Source organism: Neolamprologus brichardi, chromosome 5 (assembly GCF_056152115.1).
Source record: "Neolamprologus brichardi isolate AB-2024 chromosome 5, ASM5615211v1, whole genome shotgun sequence".
Classification (NCBI taxonomy): Eukaryota; Metazoa; Chordata; class Actinopteri; order Cichliformes; family Cichlidae; genus Neolamprologus; species Neolamprologus brichardi.
The window spans coordinates 3,453,995-3,476,842 of record NC_142108.1 but is presented as its reverse complement, the minus strand read 5'-3'; the positions used below and the strand labels follow the sequence as shown (position 1 = coordinate 3,476,842).

The following is a 22,848-nucleotide window of genomic DNA, read 5'->3' as shown; positions in this document are numbered from 1 at the left end:
CTGAAAGCAAGACACACGAGACAACTAGTTATCAAGTAAATTAGGAAAAAGAACTCTGCTAAATACAGAGACGAGGAAACTATCAGTAGGAAGACATGAAGGCTAACTTAAAGAGAACAAGCAAACTGTAAGTACATCACAAAACTGAAAGGCACTACAAGAATAAGAATAAACAAGGCCGGGACCCAAAATAAAGGCAATGCAAGAAACTTCAAATACTAGAATAAACAAAACCCCAAACTCAGGTGTATTAACTATGGATACAAACTCAACCATGTGACGCATCCCAGGGGTTCATAACATTTCCCTTTTCTTGTGTCTTGGATGCATTTTTAACGTAACCCTGCTATGTTTGAAAACTGTCTTTGAAGTCTAAAGTCTCTGAGGATAAGAAGTGTGTGCTTCTGTAAAAGTGTAGAGTCTGTCTGTACTGTATATCACATTACCACACCAAAATCCTAAACCACACCACTTATATGGCCACACGCCGTGTTTCTTAGGGTTTAACCAGATGGTCGCCACAAATGTTACCAGATGAAGGGAGAGCAAGGGGAGTGAGGATGCTCTACCAAGCAACCTAAAGTCATGTTTGTTCCATACATGGTGAAGTCACGGCTCACTCTTACTTTTCACATAGGAACATGACTTTATTGTCAAGGACAGAGGCATTTACAAAAACACATAAATATGTGGCCCTTCTATAGTAGCGAAGCCCATATGGTTAGAGGTTGCGGGTCTCTGTTGGCAGTTCCTTTGCGCGCGTTTCATATACGAAGAGTTGGAAGGTTTATGGAGGACTTGCGAGTCATGGCTCTGCAAAAACACAGAGGGGGGACTGACAGCTCCGTTTGGGTGGGGTGGTGCTCAGCTCACAGACATCTGGTTGTGGTTTGTTTATGTATGTTGCCAGTGGTCTCCTCCACCAGGCAAGAGCCAGGGCCTGCAAATGTGCACATGTTTATGTGAGGTATATAAGCTGAAGTGAGTGTGTGATGTGGGTGTGTAAGTGTGCACTACATGTGCTTGTAATTGGAGTTTCGTAATATTGAGTGCACCAAACTTTTTTGAGTTCAGAATCCTTAAAGGAAAAATTACCAGGTTCTTCTGTTGATCTCCCGTTTTAGTCGTCCATGGCATAAAAGCTAAGATTTTTGTTGAGTTGTATGCTTCCACTGAAGCAGATTTGTGACATGGAGTAAGATTTATTGGCCTTATGATATAATTAGATAAAGCTGCAGACTTCTTAATCAATTAGAAATATCACTCTTCCTTTAGTTTCCAACACAGCTTTAATGAGTAAGCAACCTAAACCATGCTTACTGTATGTTAGCAAAGTCACACCTCATCAGCTGTGTTTTTCCTATGGTGGTTTTGGTTACCTGCATCAGACTGCAAGTAAATTCAGCACAGAGATGCCCCCTGATTGCTTTTATTTTCTTTGCTCCTTTGCTGTGAAGGATGCGTACTCCAACATGATCATTTGCCCCAACATACGTCAAAGCTTTAAAAAGTACCTGATGACAGAAGACCAAGTCACAAACTTTCCTCCACAGTAAAGTGACCCCACTGAGCGTTTGTGGGGTTTAACCCTTGTTATTTTTCTTTGCCATACTTTTTGTGAGACAAGGTTTAGAACAAGTACAAGTCCCATAATGCTTTACATTGTGAACTACAGTTTGAGCCCCGTTATTTTCACTCTCTGTGTTCACATAATGCCAAATTAGCACCAGTGAAAATTTCCTCAGTCAGCTGTCAGTAATTGCCATGAGCTGTGTACCCATAGACATAATGCTGTGGACAGATTTGCTGCTACGTCTTTCTAGACAGAATCAGTTTCACTGCTTTTTACTGCGTCCAGACAGGCTTATATATAGTAAACTGCAGGACTACAGGACACTTAATCAGAGTTGATTAACTTGATAATGCTTCAGTGATATTGCCATGCATTTCATGTTAGAACATTGCTGGGTGTGGTGACAGTACAATAGCCCACAACAACCACACCAGCAACTACGGGGATACTGCAGAAAATTGAAATGATGTCAGAGCTCATTATTCACTGTATTAATGGCTTTTCACTAATATCCAGTTAATTCATTTCTGTTCTGTAATTGCTTTGTTATATTATAATGTTTAGTGAGAATGACACAGTCTGCTGAACCGTCAATGACTAGTCCAGTTAATGAGATCATTTTATCATCATTGTTTTGGTGTTGGGGAAAGAGTCAGACGTCGGAGCAGAATTAGTCTCTTGTCTGCTGTCGTAGCTGGAAAGACCCTCTATCCAAACCATTATGAGACTTTGTGTTTGGGTCCAGATGAATGTGTCTCTTCAGTACATTTCCAAGCTGTTGATGTGCTCTTAAAGGTCTTGCAGTTCAAAAAATGAAATACCGTGTATTTGATATCGAGCATATGGATATTGCATTTGCATTTAAAGATGGGTTGACAGCATATAGTTTTAACCCTCTGAGGTCTAAGCCATCACTGGTGCTAAGCCTAACTCTATATTTTGGAGAACAACAGTGTTTGTGAAAATGATTATATCTCTTTGTCCTTGATTACCAAGACTTGGGAAATCAATTTCATAAAAACTTTTTATCTGGGATGAGCGTTAAGGTTAGGGTTGTTGACGATGAGGAGGTTAAGATCTTCTCTTTTGTATAATGTCGCTGGGTCAATGGTTATTATGGTCATTAATTTCCAGTAAATTGTTTTGAAACTGAACTTATGCCAGATCTAATTGTGATGCTGTTTGGAGTTTTCACTGTAACACGAAGTTGATGGCAGTAGAATAGCCTGCTCCTTTAAGAGCTGGAGGGAAACATGCTTTACATTTGTGAGAATGGAAGAGATGAAAGTGAACGACAGATGAAGAGTTTTTAGAAGGAAGAGATTATAGGTTAGAGCTCATCACTTGATCTTAGTAAGTGTATTACAGAGCATGTTATTCTCAGTGGTGCAGTCACAGCGACGCCCCATAAGCAGCACTGCACTCACCAACACAAACAGTCAACAGGCCAAATCAGACAAAGATTCCACTCTTTTTTTAACCACATTCACACATGTTGGCTGATATTGACCTAATTCTCTGACCCTACGTCTTACCTAAGGTTGCTTGCTTTCTAACTTCCCTCTCATGACTCCCAGTATATAAGGCTGGCCCAGAGTACTTATGTAGAAAATAATAAAGAATCGCAATATAGTTTAGTTGTAAGTGGCCAAACTCAAAGATCTCAAAGAGTGTAGACTATCAGAATGTGAGGCAGGTGTCTGCTTAGGCTGCTGCAACCTGGATAAGCCAAAGTAAATGGATGGATGGACTACATGAATGAATTTTATCAGTGCACGTGGATGGTAACTTATTTTAGGCAGCTATAATTACAGCAGCTCAGTTAAACTCAGTTCTTACCCACATAAGAACTGAGTTGCATAAGGTCAAAGGTCACTTTGCCATTGTAATGTTCTGCACATCTGCAAGCTGCTTTACCACCCACCTCAGCTTCTCCTCTATCAGTGTCATATCTGTTGTCATTGAGTCATGAATGTCCCAGAGCAGAGCCATGCTGCCAAGTATAAAATACTGCAGATGGGAAGAACTTTGACTACATGGTCTTGGCTAAATTTTATTACAGTTGGAATCAAAACGGATGAAGGGGAAGTTCTGTTACGCTCTGCATCCATCCTCCAATTCTATGTCTGTGCACATAAATCCAGTGCCGGTCGAAATGAACTCATATTAGCAAACACAGGTGACTGTGGGGGAGTTTTAACAGGAAGAGACTTCACGCTTAGAAGTGTACAGTGTATACCTGCACAGCATTTAGACTCAAGCATGTTTGTTATTAAATGGCCGATAGCATCTTGGGTCCTAAATAAATGTAAAACTAGGAAATTGAAGCAGGGATCTCCACTGAGACACTGTTAACCATTGCCAGGCTGATTCTTTGCTCTCTGTTGCATTCTTTGGGAATCTAATGATTCCCATATGTTGGAGAGACACGCCACAGCTACGATGACAGTAAAGCTACATGGAAGAACAGAGAAGAGAAGACAGGGAAAAAAGGGAGAAAGGAGGGAATAAAGCAAAATGCTCAAGGGCACGTTAAAGAAAAACTATACTTCTAAATCAAATAACATTTGTCTTGTACTGTGGTCATCTGTCACGTAAGACCAAAGGGCAGATTAATCCCTACTGCCTTTAAAATATGAGCTTTTCTCTGTTTTTGAAAAAGACTTTTCCACAAAAATGTAATTAAGATGGAATTACTATGCTTTGATTCTCTTAAACCTTCCACCACCATATTTTCTCCCTTTTCTTCCTTCCCACATACGTGTAAGGCACGTATTACTTTTACCCTACAGACATTAAAGGGTCATGTTTTCTCACAACTTCCCAGCATCTGGTAGATGCAAATATTGTTACAGTTTTTTGTGTGTATATAGAGGATATGTATAGTCTGTATAATCTGTTGTTCTGGCTTCTGTCAACACCCACTTCCTCCAGAGCTTTTCTCTCCCTGTACCTTTTGATTTTACAAGGAACCAAATCTAACTTACTGCTCCTATTTATTCCATTTATCTTTGTCTTTTTTTTTTCAGGCCCAGATTCAGCTCGATTGTGGAGATGACAACATCTGTGTCCCGGATCTAAACCTGGCTGTTTATGGGTGAGAGGAAACCACCTGATCAAATAAACACAAGTTAAAACCTCTAGCCACCTGAAGCTAAACTGCCATAGTTTTGTCCCTCGCACAACAACAATTCTAATTATTCCAAGAAAAGCTTCGACTTTTTGCAGCCAGGAAGAACAGAACAGAAGTCGACATGTTGTCATTTGATGAAGTCAATATTGCTAAGCTGTTAGTAATCGTGCTCCTGGCTGCGTAGCTGATGCAAATCCAGCATTCACTCGTCTTTTAGCTCCGTTATGTTCACTTACTAACACTATCCATGTGGCGATGGGAATTAAGCAAAGAATAAAACACTTCCAGTTGTAACGTACTACAAAGTAGATAAGAGTGGTGAGAGTGAATCACAGAATTCAACACAATTTTCAGGCCTTAAAACCAAAACAAGGAGCTGAAAGATGCTAAAATAGTGGACTTGGGGAAAATGATCATTTGCTCATTTTCTGTAGTATCATGACCAGTTCGCATATGAACTAAATACACATAAATACTGCAGTTTTAAAGGCTCGTTTCTTTTTAAACTGTTTTACATGAACAAAACTATAATAGCAATATCCATTTATACAGTCAGACAATTCCCAGCAAGCAAACGAGCAAAGAAGATAAACCCCTGTTAACGTCACAAGGTTATTGGCGAAGGGTTTGGGACAGGTGTAGATGTGGTTCCACCCGTTTTTCTTTTACTTTGACTCATCTGAAATAAATCCCCAAATGGAAATCTATTAATAGGAAGACTGTAACGCCTAAATGTTTCAATCTTCGTTTAAAAAGTAACACTGTTGCTGACAAACCGTCATTTTAACCTGTGACTTAAATGATAACCAAGCCATAGATTGGTTGTTTGGTGCATGTTAAAAGCTCAACAGTTATATTTGTTTGAATTCTTTTATTTAATTTACTTTGAAAGTTTCAGTGTAGAAAGACAGAAAATGTGGGAATGGAGGTCCTCTGGTTTTATGTTACTAAGTACTAAATAACTGGAGACACAGGAAACAAAGTGGTAACAGAATTAAACTTCATGCAAATTTCAAAGTTATTTATCTAATCAAATCACAAATTCTTAGCAAAACATAAAATAAAGGCTTTAGCCATCAATTAACTCTGAGGTCTTACTCGTCACAGGTGATAACCCTAACACCCTAACACCCTAACCCCGACCCTCCCTACGTTTTTCAGAAAGTGATTCATTTAGAATCATTTCTTTGTTTGTTTCTCTGTTTCCTGATTGTCAAGACTTGGGGAAAAATAATTTAGTAAAATTTTAAAAAACAACATATTTTGATGCAGATTAGGGTCTGGGTTGAATTTCTATAATTCTAATTCTATAGTTCTTTATAAAATAGTCATTTATTTAAAGAAGTTAAGGAAGAACATATGAAGATATAAGCCTGATACACTCAGAGTGTCATGAACCGTAGTTCAGCACACAAGCTGGACCCAGAAGCAGAGACAACACGCCAAGGTGCACACAAAATAAACTTTATTTTAACTAAGGGTGTCCCAGAAGGGTCAAAGGAAAACACGCCAGGTAACTAGAAAACCAAGGGACCGGGAAATAACTAATTGGGACTGTGGGAGGCTGCAACAGAAAGAGGAAGAGGGTTACTGGGGAACGGAGAAATAACAGCATACGTGGGTAGAGAATTAATCTTACGGTCCAGATGGGGCTGTGGGAACCGGAGGGAGGGGTGAGGGTCCGCGGGGAAGCTCCAGGTGAATAGAGGAGACGAGTGCTGGTAGTGACCCAAAAACTCCAGGCAGGCAGGAAGACAGGCAGGAGAGGGCTCCAAACACGCCGAGCTGTTACCTAAGCGCACAAGGAAAGGGTTAGCGTTTGTTCCAGCAAAAGAGAATTTCGCAACCGCCTTCACGTGGAAGCATGTTACCGCTGAGAGGCGACTAACGGACTGGCGTGGAGCAGCTGGCTGAGCTGGGTTAAATGGTCCACCTGATCGCCTGGGATGGGATGCAGGTGTGGAGTCGACAGCCACACCCGTGGGCGTGGGCATCCCATCAGCTCCTTGGACACCGGGCCGCGGACCATGACACAGAGTGAATCCTCCACCAGTATCTGAGGTCTGGGTATCTTGGCGATGACCCTAAACCTGAGCTCAACCCTAACCCGGCACAATCAGCATATATTCACATATAAAACCATGCAGGGTTCAGGTTAGGCAGGTTAGTGTCATCGGTGACTCAGACCTCGGAGGGTTAAAGAACGTGATCTGGATCCACTGCAGAACTGAATGAGCTTACATGTTTCACGAACTCCAGCTTGTCAGACATGATCACATCCCCCTCTCCTTCACTGAGGAAGAATAGGAGGTTGTTTACAGCTCAGAACATGCGTGCACTGGGGTAAAGATCTAGACTAATGACTCCTAGCTCTTGGCACAATAACATATCATTGTATATTAATCCTGCATCCTTGTTGCTGAATAGGCTCCAGCCAGATAGTTGGCTGTGCCTCAGCCCATTCACAAAGCGAACACACACTCCACTTTCTCCTCCCAGCCTGCCAGCTCTGATATGTGGACTGTTTTGCATTACATGGCCATGTGATTTCTCTTAGCTGTAGAAATACAATCAGTGCTAGAAGTTTCCCATGAAAAGTCAAAGATCTGCATTTGGAGCTGCCACGGGACCAAACTTGGAATGATTCAGCACTTCCACTAAAACACAGTTTCCCTTCACTGACTGTAGGACACAGCGATTTCCCCTTCTATGCCAAGAATTTGCAAACAGTGGGATGTTGAAGATTCATAACCTAAAGGTCTGTCGCTGGTGTTTTAGTTGTATCCTCTGGCTTTAATTATGCTTTTATGAGCTTCATGATCCACTGTTATATTTTTCCCAGCGAAGTCAGTGTAGTATAACATGTCAGCTGTGAGCTGCTGATTCCTGCCCATTCCTGGCATCGGTGAGAGTCTGCTGTTTGTGGGATCAGAGTTGCTTCCTCTGCATTTGCTAAATTTGCCCAAGGTTAATTAAAATCATCTGGGTGTCGTCTTACCTAGTTTGGGGTCACTGTGTCCAGACCCCTTTTTTGGGGGCGGGGGGGAATGGAGTGAAAGATGAACCCCAGTTCCAACCTTCAGCCACGCTCCTTTCTTCCTTTCCTGCTCAATAGAAACGTGAATTTACTACTGCCAAGTGTAGCTGATGGGGGAGGGCCAGAGTTGAAGGGTGTCGAGTGGATTTATCACTACTCTGAAAATGTGTTCGCACACAGGGGTGTCACTATGAAGTCGAAGAATAAGGTGGGGGTCGGTTTCCTGAGACAAATCACAGTGATCAGATTTGGGTCATTTCCCATGTCACTCATGGACAGATATGTAGGAGAAAATGGCCTTTGGGGACAGACCGAAACAAAGATTCATTGTGTGGAAAGACTTTACGTCCCTGCTTTTCATTACGTTTTACCTTCTTTTGGGCCACGTTGGTCATGTCCTGCACTGTGACTTGACATAGATCTGGAAATGAAGGAAAAGTGAACTCTGCTCACGTAGAAGCTGTGAAAGCTGCTGTTTTCAGTCATTTTGATTGCAGTAAATAAACAAGCTTTTCAAGACGGAATAATAAATGGCCTGTGACAGTCAAGGGAGTCTGTATAAGGATGTACTTAGGACTTCACTATACTATGGTAAGATGGCATTATTATACAATCATCTATCATATATGATATCTGTGTATTTAAAGAAGGCATGTCAAATTCACTGTGGACCACACACAGCCCACTTTGATCTTAATTTTAAATCCCTGTGATGATTTCAACAGTACATCTCAGTTTCTCCGCATGATAAAGAAATGCTGCTGTGATCTATTAGTATGACATGCTGGGCTTTTATTTAAAAAATAAATATGTCAAATTACAGAAGAAGTTTTGGTAGCTCATTCCCGAGACTGTCCTGAATTTATAAAACAGAAAGTTCTTGTGAATTCACTGATTTCTTTTCACTTTGAATATATATAAATATTAATATATATATTTTTATATATTAAAAAAAACATTTCTATAGTAGATAGTTAATAAAACAGGAATTTAATTATTCATATATTACTTAATTACTTTGGTGTAGTATGAATGGGTGTGGGGTGGTCTGTATCAGTAGGGAAAGCTGTAAAACCTATGAAAGTACAGTCAAAAGGTTTCATAGGTTCATTGCCAAGCCAGCTCTGACCCCCCAGGTCATTTAAAAAAATAATTTGCATTTAGATTCTAATAAGAGTTTCAAATTTCAGTGGCAGCATAAAAACTGCCACTGAAAAATAATACATCAATACTGATAATTTTTGGCATATTCACATTCACATTAGCTTAGCCTGTAACGCTGAATCACGACTTTACTTAGTGTTGCTGCTTTCAGCTCTTTGTTTTGCTTTGGCTGTTTTTGTTCAGTCTTGCTGCTCTTGAAAAACCTTTGAAAACTTCGATTGGCAGAACCAAACATGAGTGAGAAACACTGGAGATTTAAGCAGCTAAAGAGTCACAGATGAGCATTTTCCTCAGGTGCTGCTGAAGAACAGAACAGATCTACAGGACGGAGATTATAGTGCTTCTTTTAATCGTGTGGCTTAAAGCAGACTGCGAATGATTGTTTGTTGACTGTGTATCTCTTGCACAATCAGACACTTTTTGTTCTGATCTAAAATAGTCATATGTGCATTACGTAATCATTAGGATTGTGATATGTTAACCCTCTGACCCTGACGTCTCGTCACTGGTAATGACCCAACCCAGTCCCTGTGTTTTGGAGAAGCGTGTCAGAGTTTTCAATGTTAGCCTGACAGCACTAGTTTAGGGTTAGAGTCATTGTTGATGATGGGGACTTTGGTTACGTTTGGTTGTAGTATATCGCTTTAGGTTAATAAAAAATAAAAATCTGGTTCAAAAACTGTTTTTCTCTGATAAATCGATTTAATTCTCAGTGTTATATGGAACTTATGGATTTATGTGCAACAGGAAGTCTGCATAAACTGTTCTTTTAACAGCTTTCAAAAAGGTAAGGCTCAGTGAAAACCTAGTGATGATGTTGTGCTTCTCTTTGCCCAGTGACAAGACAGAGGTTTACTTGGGAGATGAAAACTCTGTGAGCCTGACCTTCAATGCCAGGAACGAGGGAGAGGGAGGTGCGTACGAGGCTGAGCTCTATGTGGCGCTTCCCCCAGAGGCCGACTACAGCGGGATAGCACGCAACAACGTGGTGAGTCGGTGGCGTTTAAAAGGAGGTTTAAGTATCACGGTCAGAAGCACCGTGTTTTTTCATTCAAATGATAATTATGCATAAAAATGCTTCAACGCTAATAAAATGTGGAAATGATTTTGACTTTGCATAAAGTCAAAGGTCACTTTGCCATCGTAATGTTCCGCTAAAAGAGTTTTCTCAACCTGACGCCCTCCTTGTTGAGTTAAAGCCGTGAAAGAACGTGAATACATTTTGAAAACATTTTTTGAAAGCCCTGAAATGCAGCTGGTTGGTAGAGTCACACTGTAACTCTAGTCAGAGTTTTGATTTATTATTCTAACAACTCGTGAGACTGAAGAAGTCACTTGGCTGAGTGACGAAACGTTTCTCCCACTGAAAACGCTACGTCCAGATGAATCAACTTCTTTCCTTACCTGGATAGTTGAGCATGCACCAAGACAACAACTCTTTAGCTTTTACAGCAGTACAATTAATAAAGTTAAATACATGATGGAGTTTTGTTTCTTTGTGTCCTTTCCAGAGCTTGACTCAGCTGACCTGCAGCTACGAGGCAGAAAACCAGACCCGCTATCTCGTGTGTGATCTGGGAAACCCCATGAAGTCTGGTACCAGTGTAAGAGCCAATAAGACCCACATGTTATTTTTGGCCTTTCCCACTCTTTGTGTCTCAGTACAATTAAGCCAAGTTGACTTGCATAATTCATACACAAGCAAACTCGACATGTTTTCTCACCGACCTGATAAAACCTGATAAACATTGCTTTTGTGTTGAAAGAGTTTTCATTCCTTGTTTCCAAAGTGGGTGTCTCTGAGAAAAAGAACCCAGACTCTATTTAACACATTTATTTCCTTTCTCATGTTCCCTGAAATAACTGAGTGAATTTTCTGTGGCTGATTTTGTAGCTGTGGGCCGGTCTTCGCTTCACCATCCCCAGACTCAACGATACTTACAATACTGTTCAGTTTGAGCTCCAGATACGAAGGTAGGCCAGTTCAAGTGGGATGGGGTATCTTTGGTAACTGCATACCAGTGGAGCAGCTTTTAATCCAAAGTATTCTCTTAATTCTTATTATAAGCTACATTCAGTTTTTTTTAACAAAAAATTCTTTAAGGCAACCAAGTAAAAAAACCTACTGTTATTGTGATTCTGTGGTGTAGTGGTTAACACATTTGCATAATGATCCTCGGTTTGATTCTGGTAGTACGAACAGGAGTCACAAAGCCACTTCATGGATCAGTGTACTCTCAGTGCTGCTCTGAAGCTCAGATAAATGGGAGGGTTATGCTGGGAATGGTATCCAGTGTAAAATCTGTGCCAAATCAAATATGCACATCCATCTGAAACCCCTCAGGAAATAACAGAGCAGTTAAACATACATACTACTAGTGCTAGCTCATGCTGAAGTCAACCTCAGCTGATGTCATTGCCAGTCCACACCAGCTGACTTCTTTAGGGAATGCTATTAGGCTGCTTTAGCTGCTTTCAACGTTGCTGTACCTCAACCCCAGCTCCTTGATCTATTCAGTTCAGTTTTATTTATACAGCACCAAATCACAACAACAGTCACCTCAAGGTGCTTCATATTGTAAATAATACATACAGTCCCCAACAGTCATATGACCCCTCCTGATCCTGAGTCATATGACCCCCTATGAGCAAGCACTTTGGCGACAGTGGGAAGGAAAAACTCCTCTTTAACAGGCTGTTGTCACGATGCCTGCTCTGTTCTTCCTAGGATTTTTTTGGAAGGGTTGAAATTTGGATTTCCATTGAAACCAAAACAAATTACACAATGTGTCAATAAAGACTTTCAACTTCAGACTTGATGTCTGAGTTAAGTGATCCCTTCATTTTTTGAGTAGCATTTAAATCGCTGCAGATGGAAACAGCCTGTTTTAGTGATCCTGACTGAACCGCGGTTAATGTGGCTGCGTTGTAGTGATATCACACCAGCAAACATTTTGATGTTGAGAAGGTGATGGTGATCCACATCTAGTCTTCCAAACTGAAAGTTGTACTAAGTTTGGAAATTCAATTTGTGTTCAATTATTTTATACGATCCCCTTATCAATTAGAACAAACTGAAACTGACAAAACACGCTTCATTGAGACAAGAGGACTGTGAAGGTTCTCAGTCATCCAGGTCATTGTAGTCAAAGGAGCTTGCAAAGAAAAGCGTCTGGACTTCTTTAAGTTACTTGAAGACGTTTCACCTCTCATCCGAGAAGCTTCTTGAAGGGTTTCTTCAGTTCTAAGGTCAAATGGTGGAGAGTCCCAGATTTAAACCTAGTGGGAGTTTCCCCCCACAGTGGGACAAAAGGACCCCCTGATGATCCTCTAATCGCCTGAGCCAAGGTGTGAAACTGGGTGTGGGTCTCTGGGACTCCCCACCATTTGACCTTAGAACTAAAGAAACCCTTCAGCGTGCAAAATAACTTAAACTCCCTGGTTAAATAATACCTCATGTGAAAATACATGTTCCTACTGTGTTATCCAAATATTTTTGATTCATTTTATCTTGTAGGGTTTTTTTGGTAGCATTTGCAACGAGATAGTCTATATATAGACTATATATAGTCTATATATAGACTATATATAGTCTATATATAGACTATATATAGTCTATATATAGACTATATATAGACTATATATAGACTATATATAGTCTATATATATATATATATATATATATATATATAACTTCTCAGCTCACTTCACTAAAAGTCTACAAAATTCAGGTTTGTAAAGCTGTTTAATGCTTCTTTCTCAGGTGATCGGGGCTGTTTCAGTAACATGTTTTTGTTGTTTGTTCTAGTAAAAATGCAAATAACTCTGAGAGTGAAGTGGTGTTTTATGAGCTGAAGGTCTCTGCCATGGCTGATGTCATTCTCCAAGGGTGAGGCTTCACTTTAGACACATAACTATGACATCATTTTTCTTAACCTTCATTCTTGCCAAGATAAAAGTGTGACTGTGCCGTTTGCAGTGTTTCTCGACCAGACAAAGTCATCTTTCCTCCTCCCAACTGGACTGTGCGGCAGGGTCTGGGGGAGGAGCAGGAGATCGGCCCTGAGCTTCAGCAGGTCTTCGAGGTAAAAATAACATCTACGATACACAAGAAGCTAATCCTATCACGTTTGTGCACTGAAACATAGAAGAGTAATACATTCAAAATATCACCAACTTTTTATGTGAGTATAGTAGTGTTGGTGAGCTTAACTTAATATTCGTGTAAAATAGGAGCTCGGCTATTTTACTAAAACATTTTGCACTGTGAAAAAGAAGCTAACATTAGCTTCTGAGGCTTAAAACGTCAGCTGTGGTTACAAAAAAAGTACACATAGGTGCCAGTGTTCACAGGAATGATTGTCCAAGAGCTGCATCTCAGACTCTACAGACTCTCAGTTAGCATGTTAAATATTGAAATTCATGACAGTATAAAATGGAAAATAATTGAAAATAGAATGGTTACAGTTTTGTAATGTTGCATCTAAACGAACCAAAAGACTTCTGAAACAAGGTGGTGACATTTTGCCATAATGCGCAGCGGCATATTTGGAAAATACCTCAGACCAGATGTCAAACACGGTGGTGGAGGGTTGATGATTCGGGCTTGTTTTGGGAACTTTGGAGTCACCAAGTCAGGCATGAACTCCTCTGTATAAATATTCCAGAATAAAATCTCAGTGCATCTGCCTAACAGACAGATCAACAACAGGAAAATGATAACAAGCATAGCAGCAAATCTACAATAGAGTAGTTGAAAAAAGAATCAAGGTGTTGCAATGGCTGAGACAAAATCCAGACCCCAACCTGATTGAACAGCTGTGCATAAACCAAAGCCTGTAAACCTCCAGCGACGTAAAGAAGAGTGGGTCAAAATTCCTCCACAGCTATGTGAGAGACTAAAAGTTAATGCTGCTAAAGGTTGTTCTACAAGGTAAATGGGGAGCTGTTCATAAGCCATAATCATTCGTTTTTCTTATGCTCTTTCTGTATGTTTATGTGTTTTAAATGATCTTATTCTTAATTTTGTTTTATTTTTAGTATTATGTGTCGTTACAAAAAGTTGCAAATCTTCAAACTTGAGAGCCTGAAAGATCCTGGACTTTTTCAGATCTGTGAAGACCTGAAGAGTTCAGTTCTAAAACAAACTGGCAGGTGATTAAACCCTAGTGAGGGAATTCCTCCTTCTAACGTCACCATCCAGAAAAAGGAGGCGTCCTGAGTAACATTCCTGTGTAAAGACCAAAGCATCAATCGTCAACTGATTATCACTCCAAAAATACTCCTCAGTGACACTAACACTAATGAGACCCCCATAAGCAGATACAAGAAGAAAGTCATGCATATGCAGGGTGTAACATCTTGGTGTAGGCATCAGTAGCTTTTTCCCTTTTAAGCTTTTGTATGCAATTCATGTCTTTCATCTAGTAGCTGCTTGTGTCTTACATTAAGAACTCATAAGTGTTGCTGTAAAATATTACCACATTATTAAATTGTTGAAAAGTGTGGTCATTTTGGAGTGATAAGCAGATGAATTGAGAACAGCACTGCACCTCCCCTTGTCAGCTGGTAATATTGAGATGCGTTGGTCTTAACTAAGATAATAATAATAATAATGGATTGGATTTATATAGCGCTTTTTCAAGGCAGGGTGTGTTTGTAATGTGGTAGGATTAATCCAGTCAGAACGGATCCTGAAACCTGTTCAAAGGGAAAACAGGATTACCTGATTGGATAAGATCAGATAATCCAATAGTTGTTGTGTTTTTTTTAAATCTAGATCAAACCTCCAGTTTGTCTCGTTCATTTCTTCTTTTGAGCAACCAGGACAAAAGTGAACTGGATGATGTGATCCATGGAAAGGAAAAAAACATCCAAAGCCGGATCATTTTTATCCGGGCTACATCTGTTGAACAACCGGACCACTTGTTTTAGAACTGAAGAGAGGCGAAACGTCTTCACAAACCAGTCCAGTTGGCTTCTTTTATTAAGCTCTCAAGACTATCATGACGTGGATGGCTGTGCTGGCGCGCTTGATACAGTCAAACATTGCTAATGTCATTTCACACGTAGGACTTGTGTTTCCTTTTACTAAAATCACAGTGCAAGGGAGTTTGTTTGTAAAGTGCAGTGCACAATGTACAGTGTACTAAAAGAAGACACAGTATAACATGTTAAACTCTGTCTCAGTTGGTGAATAACGGTCCCAGCGTGGTGAGCCAGACATCTTTAGTGGTGAAATGTCCCCTGAAGGCTCATGGTCACTGGCTGCTCTACCCTCTGGAGGTGGTCACTGAGGGTCCACTCAGCTGCGTCTCCAAAACAACCTTAAATGCACTGAAACTTAAGGTGAGGACACACAATTAAACACACACTTACACCTTTGTTGTCATGGTGACGTTATTACCCTTAGTCTATTCTTGACTGTGAACACTGGCTTGTGTTTGCTAATGACTCCTAATGTATTTATGTTTACAGCTTCAGCCTGGGGCAGTAGAGGGTCCAGCATCACTGAAGTCCAGTGTTGAGCACCGCATCCAGAAGAAGGAGGTGCACAGAGATCCTCTGGCTGAACAAGGAAACCTGGTGAGACGTTACAGAATATAGAAATTCAACCTGTGAAGGAGTTTTACAGAGAACATGTACTGTTCTTTGATTAACGAATGGAAATGCTTGATTACTGATTCTAGCAGCAGCTAACTCAGGTTAAAGCCACCAGGAGCTAAGCAGAGTCTGACATCTCTGTGCACTACATGCCAAACCTTCACTGTAGCACCATAACCTATGTATAGCCTAGCTTAGCACAAACACACACAGCAGGGTAAGTTTGTAGCAAACCTAGCTAATTTCAAGTTTAAACTGAATATCCAACTTTATTCCTTCTTCTGCAACCTTGTGACAACATTTGCTCCTCATCGGTGGACGTCATGTGTCCCTTAAAGACACAGGTCATGTTTGTCTCTGTCCTCAGTGTCTGACACGTGGGTGGAGAGTAGTGGCGAGGTTAGCTTGCAGATCCCAAACACTTTAAAACAAAAGCTCTTTTATTGGGTGTCCAGTAGTGTTGGGTCGTTCGTGAACGAAATGGCTCTTAGAGCCGACTCTTTGAAGTGAACGACGCGAGCCGGCTCCTTATTGGGAGCCGTGAGGTTTTTTTTTCTTTCTCTCACCCTCTCTCTCGCCCTTTTTTCCGCTGAACTCCGCACGCGCGGCCTGTACTTTGCGCTGGGCAGAGGGGGGAGGGGCGTTAGTTACACTCGCAGTAGCACAGGAACAGAGGCAGAGAGAAAGAGAGTGAGGGGCAACAACGTCACATTAGAAAGGGATAGTAATCATCCACTATTTTCAGTTGCAGATGATAAAGGATTCAGAAATCATGCAGGCCCATATGACAGAGAATGTGCGTCTTCTTTTTGTTTTAATATTTTAATTTATATTTAATTGTGTTGTGGTTTGCAGTGTTTTGTGTTGTTTCACGTTAAATTTGTTTAAAAGGAAAAAGCTGAAAATTTAAATAGTTAAAAGTTTAAAATGTAAATAGTTGTTTTTTGTATTATATGATTTATTTATTACATTTTATGTGGAGTGAATAAATAAAGTATATTTATGGTGGCCCTTAGAGACAAAGCACGTACAAACTCCAAAACGCGTAAAAACTCAGAAGCACGTACAAAAGACAACAGAAGTGCTCCAGGATGCTAGGGCGCAGTGTTGAGCTTTTGTTACCTAGTGATTACACAAGCCAGGAAGTATCAACAACCAGATTTGGTGTGTGGTAGTAACAGGTAAATTAATTTTTTTTTAAATTATTTGAATAAATATGAGTGCTTGTCTATAAATACACAAACAATACACACATGCTTTCAATTGTGTAATTTAAGTGATCTGGGTAGCTCTGTTTTGGAAGTTCAGTTAACGCTAGAAATGTGTTTTGGAGTTTGTACGTGCTTTTTGGAGCTTGTATATGCTTTAGAGTTTGTACGTGCTTTGTCTCTAGGGGCCATATATAAACATATATAAATAAAACCACTTTTTTTACGTTAGTAATTCCTTTTCTGCATAATTTTATATTATTGTTAATGATTAAATAATTAAAGCAACAAAACAACCTGAAGAGCCGGTTCGGAGCCGAAAGAGCCGGCTCTTTTTAGTGATCCGAGCCGAAAGAGCCGGATCTCTAAAAAGAGCCGGAAATCCCATCACTAGTGTCCAGTCTCTCTGAGTTTCTGTTTCTGTGTTTACTGAAGTGTTCAGTGGTATTTACACATGTATGCAATGCACTGACACCAAAAAATGCAAATGAGACTGCAGAAAGGAGTAGCTCTGCCTTTTCTTGTTCTGATTCGATTGTTTGTTTCAACAGAGGAAATGGAAACAGAGAGGATGAGCTCTGGTCAACATCGACAGCTGCTTGCTGTAATTGTTTGTGAGATGAAGTTAATTACGTTTGTGATTTACGGAGTTATTTTTGTGCGGCTGACATTTGACAGCTCATCTCTAATGGCACTCGGATGAAACCAAACAGCCTTACCACACAGAAATGTTTCTAATAAACCGTGCTGCACCGTGGGAATTCTAAAAACTATTTTTAGTATTAATGAATTGGTGCTAACTTAGTAGAAGTTCACAGGTCAGTGTGAATAACAGTTACACGCTCCCAGGAGAAAGTTAGGGCTGCAGAATACTGTACGTGTGCATTGTTGGGTTATTTTTAAGAGATAAAAAGCTTTAATTTTGATAACTTGTAGCTTCAGTGACTTGCTGTGGTATGTGACAGTCACTCGTTTTGTTTCCATCATAATCACACAGTCTGCCATGCAATTCCACGATTGTTGTAGGCACAGGGAGACTAACGCTTCCATGAAGAAACTAGAAACCCAGACAGTGTGGTTCATTCATAATCATAAAACACACCAACACTGTCGTTGGTTATATATCATATTTCTACACATATGAACCGTTCATGACCCCTGGAATCATTTATGGATTTCTCTCTTTTGTTGAGCTTTGGGGCTTATGGGAGGCACATCTTGTTGGTGTACACTGAAAAAAAGGCCATGTTGGATTTACTTGATTCAGTAGTGGACATTGGTCGCACACAAATGTTTTGCTTTGGCAGAAATGTTAACAACTGAGTTAAATCAACACAACTTTTTCATATTCACAAACCTGTGCATTTTGTGTTCATAAAACACGATTGAAACATGTTTAGATGAAGTAAGTTGAGCTCTTGGAATATTTTAATCCTTTACAATTTTGTCATTTTATTTCAACACTATTCAATAACTTTTACCCCAATACTACTTGGTCACTTAAATACTACATGTTGTCTTCATATTATATAATGTTCAACAAAGTCTACAGTCTGGTTACCATAAAGATTGAATGGATCTAAAACAACTACCATTCCTCTATCTTTATCCTGGTTGCAGGAGGGCTGGGAAATAACCCTGAATTGATAGGTTACAAGGCAGAGTACACGCTGCACAGCTCACCAGTCTATCACATAGAAACAAACAACCATTTGCGTTCACATTCACGGGTAATTTAGAATCACCAATTAACCTAACTCAAATAACTGCCATGACTTTTAACTGTGAGAGGAAACCAGAAAACCCAGAGAGAAACCACTGCAAACTAGCCAGAATGTGGATTTGAGCTCAGGACCCTATTGCTGTGTAGCAACAGCACCAACCACCATACCGCCAATCCATGTTTTTGTGCTTGACAGTTAAAAGCAATAGCATACACCTGGTGCGTGTGTCGTTGTCTGCCTCTTATAACTCCAGTGATTTTCCTGCAGTTTGACATCTCGTGCGATTTTTGTGAATTTCATGAGTCCAGCAGCTAACCACTCTTACTAGATTGTATCATGTCATCTCAACAAGAACAAATTAAGTTGTTGAATTTCAGATTCATACAGATCCTTCATGATTCAATTACATTCATAGAAACATGAAATTATTGTGTTCAAATTACAAGTTAGACTTTTTTAATGTAACAAACCCCCAGTTTACTTTTTTCAGTATACCAAAAAAAGTAGAGGCGGCTGCTCGACTTGACTGAGATGGATGCCTTCCTGAAACCACGATCCAAAGCGTGCGAGACTGAAATCCCGTGCAGTGTCACGAGATTTAACATTGCTATATTATTGACTTACTTCACTCGAACATGATATGAACAATTTAATCTACCTGCTCTGCATATTATGTAGTTTCTACACTATAGAGTTACACTTAACTTTAAAGCATGAGACACTTGTGTTAAAAAAACGCAATATGCTTACATAAATCCAAGAGCTGGCCAGTCCCTTTTTTTCAGTGTAGGTAGGGTTAGGACAGGCTGTATTCATGATGTGAACCCTACTCAGTTGGTAATTGTTGATTTCAAAGGGACACTTTAGACCCTACCCACATTTTTACCAAAAACGTACTCTTGGCTTTTTAAAAAAATATAAGTTTTGGGTTTAGGGCTGGGGTTTCACTGATAATGACTTACACCTCACAGGGTTAAACTGAAAGCTGAAATATTAAATAAACAACAACATTACTGTGTTCAATACACGACTTTACTCATTTCCACACATCACAGGAGTTTCAGTGTGTACTGTGGGGATCTGAGAACAGAGGCATGTGAATCGCCAGCAATCTTCTTTTGATTATATCCAAAGAATGAAGTTCAGTTTTTAGTCAGTGGGATTTTGAATGACGTTTTCTTGGAGCTCAAACTGGTTCATATCAACTCTGTATAGAGCACCGGTGACTTTGACATCGTATATCATCACTGCACTGTAATCTGCTCTTACTCTGTCACTTACTGTCACTGTGCTGTCAAAACCATTTAACTGTGTGAGCCTTTCCAGAGGGCCCGTCTTATTTTTAGAACATGTTTCAACATTTTAGCTTAATTCAAAGTCATAATAACTGACAATACTAATGCTAAGCATAATACAAAGAAACATAATCTCTGTTTATCCATGTGTTTATATTGCTACAAAAATGACTGCTGTGGTTTATGGTTGTGCAGTTATATCACAGCATGTGAGGTATTCTCTTCTATATCGAAGATGGGCCTGTTTCTGTATAGTTCTTACAGGAAATTTGTCTTGAGCTTAAAGTCACTGCCACTCTGAATATTGACTGCCAGATGATGCATTGAAGTGCCAAAGCTCACAAAGTACGGAAGTACACTCAACAAATCAACCCTACAAATCAGGAACGTTTAAAAGACTTTTGCAGGCTTCTCAGTTTCTGAGGCTGTGAGAATTAACGCTTAACAGTGAAATGGACAAATAGAAAACTTTTTATCAAACTAAGGAAAGACACGTAATTGCACATGTATGCAAATGCATCATGTAGTAGAAAAATCCTTGCATGGTTTTTTTTGTTTAAATTGCTGTTGTGAGGGCAGTAATTAGTCATTAGTAATGAAAGAAATGACGGTGAATGGTTAACTGGAATGTGCTGTGCCTGCTCTGTCCCTCTGTAGACGTGCAGTACAGTGGAGTGCTGGCAGCTGCAGTGTAATGTGGGGCTGCTGCAGAGAGGACGAAGTGTCATCCTGACTGTACGCTCAAGAGTCTGGGCTGAAACGTTCATGGAGGTGAGACTACAGGTCTTTGTACTCTGCATTACTGCTCTGTAGTGTCAGTCATGTCTCAAGTTTGAGAAGAAGAAACTCAACTAGGGAGGAACAGACTAGAGCGGATGAAGGCGAGAACCTGCAGGAGTGTGTGCTCATGCTGCCCTCTGTCGACCGACAAAAACAGACAGTGTGTCTCATCCACATTACATCATTATTCATACCTAACAGTTTTCCTAATGAACTTAATAGGTTTTCTACTGTTAATTGTGACATTTTATAATTAAATTTCGATCCTACTATAACCCACAGTACAGAGTAGAATCAGAAATCAGAAAGGGTTTTATTGCCAAAAGTTGAGCAGGTTTACAACATTAGGAAATTGCTGCGGTACTTAGTGCAAACATACTGTCATATAACGCTTAAATAGACATGAAAATAAAAATAAGAATAAGAATTAAAAGTGCTAAGTAGATAGATACATACATGAGTGCAGGTAGTGATCAGTGCAAACATGGAATGATGCAGTGAACACAGCGTAGGGTCATGTGTTAGTGGTGGGAACAGTCATACGGTTATTGTTCATGTGTCCAACAGCAGAGGGGAAGAAACTAGGGGGGAAGAAAAGTAGATGATGTGTGGAACAATAAACTAATATTTAAAGAAATAGTACAAAACTGATGTCGCAGAAATCACAGAGGCTTTTGATTTTCCTTAGATACAAAAAAGTTTCCTCATTAAACTTTTGTTTATCGATCGTCCACAGCGAGCCTATAAGCAGTACACGCTGGAGTGCTCCGTTCACTTCAGCGTGGACAGGATGCCGTATTCTGTTTCTCCCACATTAAAGCCATCAGGATCCAAAAAGGTAACATCAACAGCTTTTTTCTGCGTTTTTTACAACTTCACAAGCTTTTTCGATTTTTCATTTACAAATGACAATCAGTGCACGGTGGATCAGTTCTGCGGTTTCCTGTTGTTCAGGTGGCGACTGCTGTGATGTGGAATAAACCCAACAGTCAGTACTCGGTTCCTGTGTGGATCATCATCCTGGCTGTTCTAGCTGGGTTGCTGTTACTGGCCTTGCTCATATACTTACTTTACAAGGTAAGAAGGTGTTCAAATACCCTACTTTTAGCATGACCACAGAAAAACAGCTCTGGAATAACTTGGTTGTTACACATTGCAGTTTTTGTAATATTCTTGATAAATATGAGATTGACAGCACTAACCTTCGGGCTTTTCTGCTCTACTGAGTTACAGCCTGAGCCAAAGACCCCAAAAAACTGATTTTTGTTTCTTTAGTCAGTTTGTTTACTTATAACTAGGGATGGGTACCGGTATCGGTTCTGACATAAACGGTAGTAACCAGACCGAAAAGCAGCGCACATTTCGGTGCTTTATTTTTCCTGAGCTGTGATACACTTTAGATTCTAGCCAATCATTTTACGTTTCCGAGGATAGTAGGCGGGTCCAGGTACGTACGTTCTTTTAGAGCAGAGCTACAGATTAAAAATGCCCAAGGCGAAGCGGTCAAAAGTCTGGCTGTACTTCACAGCAAAATATGCAAACTCAGCAGCTGCAACAAGTGCTTTAAGGTGATACTGTGATACTGTCAAAGGAGGTAACACCTCGAATCAGATGAAACACCTGGCGACGCATAGCTTTTTTTTTTAAAGCCGAGAAATGCACCGTATTTGATAGCTTGCTGTGAGACCTCACACCGAGCACATCTACTGGAGGTGTAGCCGTAGCCCTGCCAGTGTAGCAGAAATGATGACGGATGATGATGGCAGCAGCAGCTGTTCTTCTCTGCGTGAGTAGCTTAATGTTGTTCGTGTGTAATTTACGTTGAGTAGTTTAACCACGTTATTACATTAATGCAGTAAGGTGAACTAGCAAACACCGTCATAGCTACATGCTGCTGTCTTCTTGTTTGATGGCAGATACTCCCTTCACCCTGGCCAAAAAGGCTAAAATGACCAAAGAAAAAGTGGAAAACAGTTAAACATGAGAGGTTTTTGGACAAAGTTTGTGTTTTTTTCATTGTTTAAGCACTACTTCCAGCCAAGAGTGATACCATATATGCCCCATAGCTGCAGAAAAGGCTAACATTGTCATCTTTTTACAAAAAAACAGCTGAACATGAGAGGTTTTTGGACCAATTTTGTGTTCTCCATTCTTTAAGCACCGGTTTGAGCACCGTTTAAGCAGCGGCACCGTTTCAAAAGTACCGGTTTGGCACCGGTATCGGATAAAACCTAAACGATACCCATCCCTACTTATAACTGCTGAAAGCAGATCTGTGATCTGAACTAAAGCTGTGCTTGCGGGACACGGAAATTGTAAGATTGTCTTTCA

At 40.1% G+C, this 22,848-nt stretch overlaps 1 protein-coding gene across 1 annotated transcript in view; it reads left to right on the top strand.

The window, feature by feature from the left end:
- The window catches only part of LOC102778531 (integrin alpha-5-like), a 54,640-nt gene that overhangs the window by 30,403 nt on the left and 1,389 nt on the right, over positions 1-22,848 (top strand). The window contains exons 19-29 of the mRNA XM_087840499.1: positions 4,603-4,670; positions 9,745-9,895; positions 10,419-10,511; positions 10,802-10,881; positions 12,716-12,796; positions 12,887-12,992; positions 15,097-15,255; positions 15,385-15,492; positions 20,395-20,508; positions 21,254-21,355; positions 21,472-21,594. Of these exons, the coding sequence (XP_087696625.1) occupies positions 4,603-4,670; positions 9,745-9,895; positions 10,419-10,511; positions 10,802-10,881; positions 12,716-12,796; positions 12,887-12,992; positions 15,097-15,255; positions 15,385-15,492; positions 20,395-20,508; positions 21,254-21,355; positions 21,472-21,594 (1,185 nt within the window). The remainder of the gene's footprint in view (positions 1-4,602; positions 4,671-9,744; positions 9,896-10,418; positions 10,512-10,801; positions 10,882-12,715; positions 12,797-12,886; positions 12,993-15,096; positions 15,256-15,384; positions 15,493-20,394; positions 20,509-21,253; positions 21,356-21,471; positions 21,595-22,848) is intronic.